The sequence below is a fragment of the Coregonus lavaretus genome (genome assembly GCF_964263955.1).
Source record: "Coregonus lavaretus genome assembly, chromosome: 26".
NCBI lineage: Eukaryota > Metazoa > Chordata > Actinopteri > Salmoniformes > Salmonidae > Coregonus > Coregonus lavaretus.
Window position 1 is genome coordinate 11,425,800 of NC_140013.1, and position 12,079 is coordinate 11,437,878.

General features: G+C 44.5%; 1 protein-coding gene across 1 annotated transcript; it reads left to right on the top strand.

Moving 5' to 3' along the window:
• Window positions 1-6,809: 6,809 nt before the first annotated feature.
• Window positions 6,810-11,804, top strand: LOC311102103 (adapter molecule crk-like). Its single transcript, XM_084143331.1, has 3 exons — window positions 6,810-7,342; window positions 7,766-8,331; window positions 10,198-11,804. Exons 1-3 carry the CDS (start codon window positions 7,123-7,125, stop codon window positions 10,333-10,335), a joined length of 924 nt encoding a protein of 307 aa, XP_083999457.1. The 5' UTR covers window positions 6,810-7,122; the 3' UTR covers window positions 10,336-11,804.
• Window positions 11,805-12,079: the final 275 nt, after the last annotated feature.

The following is a 12,079-nucleotide window of genomic DNA, read 5'->3' on the forward strand; positions in this document are numbered from 1 at the left end:
ATTTATTGACGTTCCCTAATTACCCCCAAAGATAGGCACACCAACTGGTTGAAGCTAATTGGTAAAAGAAGTTGGCTAGCACTAGCTAGCCTAGGCGACTTCAAGACACAAGACACAAGACCACCCCGCCCCCAAGACAACTCTCGTTTCTTTACCATGGCCGCTGTCTTTCTTAATGGCCAAGCCAAATCAGGAAGTTCAGCCCCCTTTTAAATGAATACAGTCAATTGAGACGAAGGGGGCCAGAGTTCCGGTCTAGAAGGTTTCGACTGCTCCTATAGACTTGCTTCGGTACTACAGTTTAACTGACGCCCGGCCCAGAAATAAAATGTCCATAGACGGCCACATAGAGAAGTCAGATTTGAAAATTCTTAATAAGACACTTTAGTCATCATCTTTGGGCACAAGACATCCTTTGAATTATTCAAATAATTGTCCCCTATGCCAATGGCTTTTTCCATAACTCAAAGCCGAAGATAGAGGCCTTGTTCGACATTGCAGCCGACAGTGCAAGCGACTGGCAACAACTGACTGATCTACAAATCACCTTGCATCATAAATAACGACTCATTATTATTTGCAAATCAGTCAGTCACAGTTTACCCATGATACATCATGGTTTTGATGCTCTCGAACACGGCCATTAACATTTGATTTTCATCCAATGTCTGCCATGTTTTTGGATTACGTGATGATCCTGTGCGCACTGAGTGCTAGTGAGCATGTGAAGTTGGGCCGTGTAAATCGGATGCAACCCGGATATAGACGGTCCATGAATCGGCATATGCGAACGTGAGTAGATTACGTTGAAAACAAAGGTCGGACATCTCGGACGCAGTCTCCAGTTCTTTATGGGCTCATTCGAGCTGATCACTTTTGTCGAGTCAGTGACCAACGCCTTTCAAAGTGTGATGCATTATGGGGATACAAAACTGTCTGACTTGCGCCTACATTAACTTTACTACAACCATGTGATCAAAGGTCATGATGTTTCAACTTCAGTCAACTGCAATTTTCTGCATTTGCTCATCCCCAGCTGCAACTTCTAGCCATTACATTTCAGTCATTTGAACCCACAACAACCCTGGTGTTGCAAGTGCCATTCTCTACCAACTGAGCCATCACCTGCATTGTGGAAGGCTCTATTGTCAACCAATCTTTAGGGTGTTTGACCCACGCGGACGTGACCAAAGACGTGACTGAAACAGGAACAAACTTTGCGCATTCATGTATACAGTGGATATGTACAAATTAATTTGTGATATTTGAGGCTCTCTCTCACCAATTGATAGTACAGTCGTGGTCAAAAGTTTTGAGAATGACACAAGTATTGGTCTTCACAAAATTTGCTGCTTCAGTGTTTTTAGATATTTTTGTCAGATGTTAGTATGGTATACTGAAGTATAATTACAAGCATTCCATAAGTGTCAAAGGTTTTTATTGACAATTACATTAAGTTTATGCAAAGAGTCAAAATTTGCAGTGTTGACCCTTTTTTTTCAAGACCTCTGTAATCCGACCCTGGCATGCTGTCAATTAACTTCTGGGCCACATCTTGACTAATGGCAGCCCATTCTTGCATAATCAATGCTTGGAGTTTGTCCGAATTTGTGGGTTTTTGTTTGTCCACCCGCCTCTTGAGGATTGACCACAAGTTCTCAATGGGATTAAGGTCTGGGGAGTTTCCTGGCCATGGACCCAACATTTCGATGTTTTGTTCCCCGAGCCACTTAGTTATCACTTTTGCCTTATGGCAAGGTGCTCCATCATGCTGGAAAAGGCATTGTTCGTCACCAAACTGTTCTTGGATGGTTGGGAGAAGTTGCTCTCGGAGGATGTGTTGGTACCATTCTTTATTCATGGCTGTGTTCTTCGGCAAAATTGTGAGTGAGCCCACTCCCTTGGCTGAGAAGCAACCCCACACAATAATGGTCTCAGGATGCTTTACTGTTGGCATGACACAGGACTGATGGTAGCGCTCACCTTGTCTTCTCCGGACAAGCTTTTTTCTGGATGCCCCAAACAATCGGAAAGGGGATTCATCAGAGAAAATGACTTTACCCCAGTCCTCAGCAGTCCAATCCCTGTACCTTTTGCAGAATATCAGTCTGTCCCTGATGTTTTTCCTGGAGAGAAGTGGCTTCCTCACTGCCCTTCTTGACACCAGGCCATCCTCCAAAAGTCTTCGCCTCACTGTGCGTGCAGATGCACTCACACCTGCCTGCTGCCATTCCTGAGCAAGCTCTGCACTGGTGGTGCCCCGAACCCGCAGCTGAATCAACTTTAGGAGACGGTTCTGGCGCTTGCTGGACTTTCTTGTGCGCCCTGATGCCTTCTTCACAACAATTGAACCTCTCTCCTTGAAGTTCTTGATGATCTGATAAATGGTTGATTTAGGTGCAATCTTACTAGCAGCAATATCCTTGCCTGTGAAGCCCTTTTTGTGCAAATCAATGATGACGGCACGTGTTTCCTTGCAGGTAACCATGGTTAACAGAGGAAGAACAATGATTTCAAGCACCACCCTCCTTTTTAAAGCTTCCAGTCTGTTATTCTAACTCATTCAGCATGAGAGAGTGATCTCCAGCCTTGCCCTCGTCAACACTCTCACCTGTGTTAACGAGAGAATCACTGACATGATGTCAGCTGGTCCTTTTGTGGCAGGGCTGAAATGCAGTGGAAATGTTTTGGGGGGATTAAGTTCATTTTCATGGCAAAGCGGGACTTTGCAATTAATTGCAATTCATCTGATCACTCTTCATAACATTCTGGAGTATATGCACATTTCCATCATAAAAACTGAGGCAGCAGACTTTATGAAAATTAATATTTGTGTCATTCTCAAAACTTTTGACCACGACTGTACAATGTTCAGACATATGCTGTATTTAGGCTACAGTTTGAGAGTGTGTGATATGGGGGTTGGAGACATGTTTATTTCGACATTACAAAGAAATACTTTTATAAACAATGGCAACACTGCCATGTTACACTGAGCCTTACTGTTGGAAAACCACATCAGTGTCCCCTGACTCCACTCCTCGACTTTCGTCTGCAGTCGGTTGCTTCAGCCTTACCACTCAAACAAGCCCATAACCTCAGTGATTGAGACGCAAAAGTAAAAAAAAAAACGTTTTAGAGCCAATTAACCTCACTAGATGGGTCTGCCCTGGAATTTGTCAGTTCATACAAATCCCTGGGTATCTGGCTGGACACGGCACTATAATTCCACACACACCAATAATCTTCAAGCAAAGGTCAAATTCAGAATAGACTTTCTCTTCCGGAACAAATCTTCATTCACACACTTCTAAACACACCCTGGTCTAAATGACATGCTGGATTATGGGGATGTCATCTTCAGGATGGCCCCAAAGTCTGCCCTCAATAAACTGGACGTACTTTACCACTCTGCCATACGCTTTGTCACTAGTGCCCCATTCCAAACCTGAAAAATATGGGTAGGTTGTAGAATCAAAGGACCATTAAAATAAGGGGGAAAAACTTAAGTGCTGGTTTTAGGCCGGTAGTAACCACTACAGACTGCCGGGTTAGAACAACGAGGAGCCACTAGGTGATCAGGGAACTGAGGGCTAAGATGCTCTGGGCCTACTGGAGCTATAGGGGCATAGACTGAGAACCTAGTAGGGAACAGGGTGAGGTGTCTCCTATGACTGGACACTGGACACCTCGATCAGGAGAGTCCGCCACTGGAATATCAGGAGGGTCCCCCACAGGGACGTTCAGAAGGGCTAGCATGAACTCCAAGCCTGGGATAGGCAGGTCCCACCAAGCAGGGGCTGACAGGGCCTGGACAGCAGACATGGACCGAGCCACTGCAGCAGAGACTGGAGGAGGCTCCCAGGGAGGAGCAAGGAAATGTATTTGGACAGCAGCAGGCTGAACGTCACAGGTGGGACTAGGCGGATCCCACCAGACAGGGACCAGAGAGGTCTGAGTGGCAGGGCTCCCGTATTATGGACCAACTGACATTGTGAAGTGTCGGCTGGAGTAGGAGTAGGGTTCTCCCTCAAGGTGAGCTCTGGCAGCTCTTCCAATCCTGGAGAAGGCACTGGAACCACCGTGAGGGACATCACAGCGGGAGTCAGCTGGAGAACAGTTGTATGGTACACCCCCAGAGTGAGGTCAGGTAGCTCCTCTGCCTCTGGAGAAGGATGTAGGTCTTCCTGCTCACGAACAGGCAGGGAGGAGAGAATTGATCTTGGGTCAAGAACAGGGGTCGGCAGAACCTCTTTCACTGGAGATGGTGATGGAAAGCTGTTGCACCGCTGTGAGGGAATCAATCTCGTCATTCTGGATGTGTAAACGCAGTGAGTCCTCTCCGGTTGTCACTAGCGGTCCACGCTCAGGTTGACGCTGATCCCGGTGATCTCTGGTCGAGATTTGACGCTGATCTTGACGATCTCTGGTTGAGGTTAGCCTGAGGTGTGAACCCGGTGAATTAGCCACCGATAAAAAGGCTGAGGCTCTGTCCTCTATTCTGCTGGTCAGCCTGGGTGGTGACTTGGACCGGTGATGAGTCGTTGAAGGGGACTGCAGTATATCCCGTCTCAAGTGCTCAAGAAAACCCTCTAGCTGTTCTCCCTAGTAGGAGTGGTGGGTTGTTATGTGTGGTGGTCTGTACCTTGACTCGTAGCCATCGCCGTAATTATCAAGATATTGTGACAGGTGAACTGGTCGGCGCAGACAGACCACATCTTGTGGAGGATCTTGTCTGTTAACTGCCATCCTTGGGTTATAGCAGTTACTGGATTCGGCACAAAAGACCATGAACAATATGGGTAGGTTGTAGAATCTAAGGACCATTCAAATAGGAGAAAAAACGTAGGTGCTGGTTTTAGGCCGGTAGTAACCACTACTGTCGGGTTAGAACAACGAGGAGGCAGTATTCCAGTTTAAGTGGTTGTAATGGACAGAAAGGCACGTTTCTGACATCTGCCCTGTCCGTGCTGGGGTCTTGCACTGAATGTCCCAGGAATCTAGTCTGTTAATAGGCTAACATAATAATAATTGGCGTGACCTTGACCAATAAGAACTCAAATAAGTTTAGGACCTTCTGAATGGGGGCTGAGCTGCCTGACAAAAAAACACCAGTAGAATGTGCTAGAACAGCTTACTGAAGCTGGCCGTTTTAACAAAACCCATCACTGTGACATATTAATCCCTACAGGCTCACATTCATATACAAATCCCTCCTCGGCAAGACCTTTATCTCAGCTCACTACTAAGACTCCCCACCACCAACAGCAACCTGAGATCCAGCAATTACATAAACCTGGCAATCCTCAAGTCACTCAGTATCTTTGGTGAAACAGATTTTCAATTCTCCGCTGCTAGAGACTGGACCATCCTTCAAAAAACACTGAAACTAAGCTCTTTTGTGTCCATTGGTACTTTAAAAAACACTAACCCTAACTGTCTGAGAATTTAAAGGTGCACTATGCAGAAATCGCTCTGCCATTTCCTGGTTGCTAAAATTCTAATAGTTTGCCTAATTTCAGTTAATGTGACAAAACAACCAAGTATAGTGTAGAGAATCATTGTACCATCTAAACCGCTGTGAAATATATTTTCCAAAACCAAAAATATTGCATTTTCAGCTGTTTGAAACTGGTGTACAAAACCAAAAGTAAAAGACACAAACATGAAACTTAAGCACATGAAGCATAGAAATAGCCACATAGAACATAAAAAATAAAAACAATACATCTTGATTAGGTAAGTATTCAACCCCCTGAGTCAATACATGTTAGAATGACCTTTGGCAGCGATTACAGCTGTGAGTCTTTCTGGATAAGTCTCTAAGAGCTTTGCACACCTGGATTGTACAAAATGTGCACATTATTATTAGATGAAATTCTACAAGCTCTGTCAAGTTGGTTGTTGATCATTGCTCCCTCCCCTCAGACTGACCATCAGATGCAGGCCATCAGTCCAGTAAAATAAGAACAGCAAATTACTATGCTCTCTGTGCTTCACAAGTAATACAACAAATTATCTATTACCAGTGTGATCATATACCTACAATTTTGAAATATAATTTCAAAATGGTCTGAGAAGAACAACGTTGGCAGGGCAAGTGTATGAAAATGTATGCACTCACTAACTGTAAGTCGCTCTGGATAAGAGCGTCTGCTAAATGAATAAAAATAAAAATAAATAATAAATAATAAAACAACATCTCCACTGCTTCTTAGACTTGTTTTCAATTTGAATGACATATCTATAATTCACATTTCTATGTGAATTTGGTTGGGTCGCCCAAAAAGTTACATATTGCAGCTTTAACTTATAACTGCATGTGTTTCCCCCCTGCCTCTTAAATGCTGCCTATTGCTGAATGTTTTACTGACTGTGCATTATGTGTATTTTTACTGTTGTTTGTATGATATTGTGTGTGTTTGTATGATATTTGTGTGTTATATGTGCTGACACGTCGTCATTGTAAATAATAATTTGTTCTTAATTGACTTACCTGTATAAATAAAGGTCAAATAAATAAATGTTGTCTGGCATAATTGCAGAAATCAGTGGCTTTTAGGCCTAAACCACATAATCTTTTTGATTTATTGGCCATCAAATAGACCACAATTTAGATAATCCATGGGTTAGATTAATTTATACAATGTGTACTCTTATTATTATTATTATTATTATTATTATTATTATCTCATATCCTGTCATAAATAAAGTAATGTTTGACCTTATCAACATGGACACCCTCATCTGACACGTTTCTACGTAATTCATAAAATACGTAATATCCGGCTAATGGGGTGAGTTTTGTTTCCCCGGATCCGCCATTTCATTTTTTGAAGTTACTTGTGACAAGTTACAAGATTTGATTCAAAATGGTATTGTTTTACAACTGGGTTGGGTCAGTTATAATCGACATGTCATTTTAATCTGGCGATCAGACACGTTTTGGTGGAGGACCAGTTTGTGGATTTTGTGGAATTGATGGGAATAGGCAAGTTGCGGATTTCGCCTATTTTCCAAACGTGTTCTACGCGCTAAAGTTTTTGTATGAGTTGAATGCTGGTTGTGGATAAGGGGAGGCAAAGGGAAGGCCCGTGAAGCCTCGGCTTTGGAGTGGGAGTCATGGCTGGACATTTTGACGCAGAGGACCGTGCAAGTTGGTACTGGGGAAGATTAAGTAGACAGGAGGCAGTTTCACTTTTACAAGGACAGAGACACGGAGTGTTTTTGGTGAGAGACTCTATTACCAGCCCTGGCGACTACGTGCTGTCCATTTCAGAGAATTCCAAAGTCTCTCATTACATAATCAACAGCATCAGCAACAACCGGCAGTCTGGCTCAGGTAAGCGAGACATGGTTTGGGGCTGCAGAATAAAGGAGCCACCAGGGTATCCGTTCGTGTATGAATTCAATGTAACAGGATGATAAAAGATTCATCCAACAAGCCACTCCACGTTTCTTTGGAAAATAATTTAAGATTAACTTCCTACAAGTGAATCAACCAAACAGTGACATTTGGATTAACCAGACATCAAATATGTAGTCCACTGCCTTTCAATGGGCCAGAAATGTGGTCATTCACATGCTAATGTAAATCAACCAAACAGTGACATTTGGATTAACCAGACATCAAATATGTAGTCCACTGCCTTTCAATGGGCCAGAAATGTGGTCATTCACATGCTAATTATTGGCCAGTGAAATGGTTTCTGCTGTTCTTTCCTTCTTTTCTACTCATCCCTCTTTTCCCACCCTCCTCTCCCAGGCCTGGCACCTCCACGGTTCCGCATAGGGGACCAGGAGTTTGACGCCCTCCATTCCCTGCTGGAGTTTTACAAGATCCACTACCTGGACACCACCACTCTGATAGAGCCCTTCAACAAGGCCAAACACCCTTCATTCGTCAGCGTCAACACAGCTGCCGGAGGCCCGCCGCAGCGGCTGGAAGGCGAGTTTGTCCGTGCCCTCTTCGATTTCCCAGGCAACGACGATGAAGACCTGCCTTTCAGAAAGGGCGACATCCTACGGGTTCGGGAGAAGCCTGAGGAGCAGTGGTGGAAAGCCCAGAATTTAGAGGGGCGTGCCGGGATGATCCCTGTGCCCTACGTGGAGAAGTACCGACCGGCCTCTCCCACCTCAGGGGGCCCAACAGGGGGTCCCGGTGGGGTGGGCTCGGTAGACGGCTCCAGTGTTCAGGGCCCTCCTCTGCTTGACCCGAGCCAGTATGCCCAGCCCACACCTCTGCCCAACCTGCAGAACGGACCCGTCTTTGCCAGGGCCATCCAGAAGAGGGTGCCCAACGCCTACGACAAGACCGCCCTTGCCTTAGAGGTACCTACCTAGCTGTGCTCTCTTGTTCTGTCATCTCCTCTTTCCCTTTATTCATCATCCCTCTCTCAGATTATTTGATCCTCCTCATGTTGTCATGGCTTTTCCTTTGTCCACAGCCTTCAGTGCAATGAGGCTAAAATGAGGCTATTCATTACTGGTCTTGTACAACATATATTTTATTTGGCATTATGTCAAGATTATGAGGTCAGAGAATCATATAACTTTTTAAATCTGCCTTTAAAAAAATAAATTTAAAAAATAATAATGATTTAGAATTATATTGAATTGATTACATTTCTGAATGGTGGTCGTCTGTACCGTCATAGTTGAAATGCCAATATCAGTGTCTAATTGGTAATCCTCACTACTGGGACTGGTTTGATCTGTTGTAAAGGCATAATCTGGAGAAGTCCCTATGTTCCCTCCCAGTGGGTCATTCCAAGTTATCCCTATGTTCCCTCCCAGTGGGTCATTCCAAGTTATCCCTATGTTCCCTCCCAGTGGGTCATTCCAAGTTATGTCTTCCATTTCCGCTCACTGCTGGAAGGAATGAAGGAGTTGGTATGTGGCCTCTGTGACTTGTTGTCTGTGACTTCCTCCTCAGTTTCTTAACCAGTCGCATGCCCCTCAGTGTCCCAGACGCTAGGCTTGTTAAACAAGGTAGTCTGGGTCGTGTCCATTAGTCACCAAACAGAAGAAAATGGACTGAAACGGGGAGGGACTTTCCTGATCTTGTCCAATAAGCAATGCTTATTTTCGTTTTCCATTGCAAAATGTTTTGCTATGGGTGTGCCCTAATGAAAATGACCAAGTGCATGCAGGGTGGTGGTCAGTCAGTCTGAACTCAATGGCCAACTGCTGTAAAGCTCATTAGAGAATGCTGCCAGAGGCTCCCTCCCTGACTGTCTTAACTAACTGTCCGGAAGGGGAAAGAGGGCTTCCAAAGCCGAGGTTGTTGTGGGAAGGAAATACTTTGTGTAGAGGAACATTTCCTTTCATTTCTATGAGGACATTACTCTGAGCCAGAGCAGCCTCTGGGCAACAAGCCAGCGGTCTCAGTCTCAGCTTCCCCCCCTCTCTCTTTTTCTAACCTGCTTGGAGAGAGGGGAGGTGAAGGGAGAGAAGGAACAGTAACACTGAAACAGATACATGATGTTCACTTTCTGACCTTCTTTCTGTCTCGACGGAATCAGCTACAGGCTGGAAGTAGTCTGTTTTGCCTCTCTTTTGAAATACTAAAGTGTTAGGCTACATGCTTACAAGGACAACAAGTAATGTCAAAGACTCGTGTGAAAATTGAACCTAACTCTTATATACTTTTGGGTCCCAGACAGTTTATATTTTCTATCCACCCAAGAGTCAGTCAGCACTGCGCACCAACAGGATATTTACCCTCCATAAAGGTGTTTGCCAGTGTATGACTCAGGAGGATATAGGTTTAATGATTAGCCCCCTGCACACACTTCCTGGTCACATCTTAGTAGATGAGAGTACTTCACTCTCTTTAGAAGAATGGTCCACCTGTAATGAAGAGGCCTACAGGGTGAACCAGCAAATGGACCTCTGCAGGACTGGTTTGTGTTAGTTGCACTGTGATTTGTGTGTGCAAGGCCAAATGAACCGCTGCGATACATAGACACAAAGTTTCTATTTTGCTGCAACTACTACAACAAGGTCATTACAGCGTGAACACAGTGTTCATTGGGCACCAAACGGACTGAAACGGGGAGCGTCTCCCTGGACTTGTCCAGTAAGAAAAGCACATTTTTGTGTTCCGTTGAAAAGCGTTTTGAAATGTTTTCCGTAGCGTGCCCTAATGAACATGAGCCAGGTCTGTCTGTTTGACGAATCCTCCTCCTCCTGCAGGTGGGCGACATGGTGAAGGTGACAAAGATCAACGTGAACGGCCAGTGGGAGGGCGAGTGCAAGGGCAAGAGCGGCCACTTCCCCTTCACCCACGTTAAGCTGCTGGACCATAACAACCCTGAGGACGATGCGAGCTGAGAGTGGACACTGGGCTCCTTGGGCTCCTCCCATCCCTTACTCTGCCCTTAGACACACACACTCACTCCCTCTCCTGCCACCATCGCCCCTGTGCCAATCAGCAGCCTCCTCATGGCCACACACATACACACCACTTCCTCTTACTCAGTTGGCCCCGTTAGATAATCATTACACTGTGTCATCTTCACTCACACCACCAGTATTTATACCACTTCAGCACCATGGTCAGCTCTATCAACACACACGCACCCACACACATTCCCCTTCTAAAGAAGAAAGACTCAAGCCTTGTCTGCTGGGATGAGGACAGTGGCTGTGTATTACCAAGAGGAAGAGGGGGAGTGTGTGGACAGCCATTCAGAGAGAGGGAGAGGGAAAGATAGAAATGCTGGACTGGGATGGTACACACAGAGATCCATGGAGAAACACTTTCTCTGGCTGTCGAGGAGAGCCGTTAGGATAACACTACATTGTACACACAACTATCATCCTCACTACAAATCCACGACCAAGTAACTAGTAGTCTTTTGAAAGAAAAAAACATATTATTATGAAATTGTTGATAACCATTACATGCTAAAATCATGTTTCTTTTTTGCCTCGTTTTTCTGCATAGTTTTTCTGAGAAGTAACATTGCCAGTCCACCACTATTGCGGAGATCTCATCAAATGTGTAGGCTATGTTGTGTGCTTATGGTATTGTCAGGCGCTAACCCTCTGTCTTATTTGTTTGTGTCTGTCTTGCGTTGCTTGTCTGTGCTCTTTGACAAGCCTTTGTCTGCTCCTCTCCTACTCCGAATCACTGAAACATATATTATTATTTTTTACACACAGCTGTTCACTTTTTCACCTTGTTCTAAACAGTGGATATGACTTGTGTATGATCTGCTAGGGTCGCGCAAATGTTCTGCCATATCATATAATACCATAGCCAAGGATCGACTGTTAAAAGGACATTTTCATATGACGTAAGCTCAATGTTAATTTAAATTGGCTTTCTCCTTGCAGGCTGTCAGATTTAAAACAGATTACTGTAGTACTTGTTCTCCTATACACTTTGGTTACAAAGTAAAGGCAGTGCATTGACACTGAGTGTTCTCACTTTTCTGTTCTAGATTCCTGTCATCCACTATATTTTGAGAATTGATGTCTGTCTGTATTCATTAGTGTAATGGAGCAAGCAAAAAACCCTTTCATTTGCATGCATCCACAAACCACCATACTATTACTAAGGTTGTCTACTTTTAATAGGTGTTCTCTGTTGATAAGAGATCACAGTTCAGTCCACCTGTTGACACATGACAATCATCTTTCCATTCCTATCATGTAGAAAACTGACAAAAGTTTTCTACACGATAGGATCACCCTGGCACAGCATCACAAATGTTACAGATATAAGTAGTTCACTGTACACAGCAGATTCGTATGTCTGTTCCACTATAAATTAAACCTGTATCTGACCATTCTTACACTTTGCACCCCACTGAATGTGCCCCTGAAATTCACTTGGATAACTTCACCTCCTAGAGTGGTTTCCCATAGATTTAGGCAGAGGTGACTTGAGAAATGGGTTACCTCGTCCTCAGTAGAACTGGCCACTAGGGTGCACTGCAACAGCATTAGGCAGAGAGGTGCTTGGTGAACCAAAGTGCTAGTCTGCCTCTTAGTCTGCCACTTTTATCAATACAGTAGTCTGTGTTGAGGATGCTGGAGGTGAAATTTGTTTTAGTTCTTTCAGAATGCA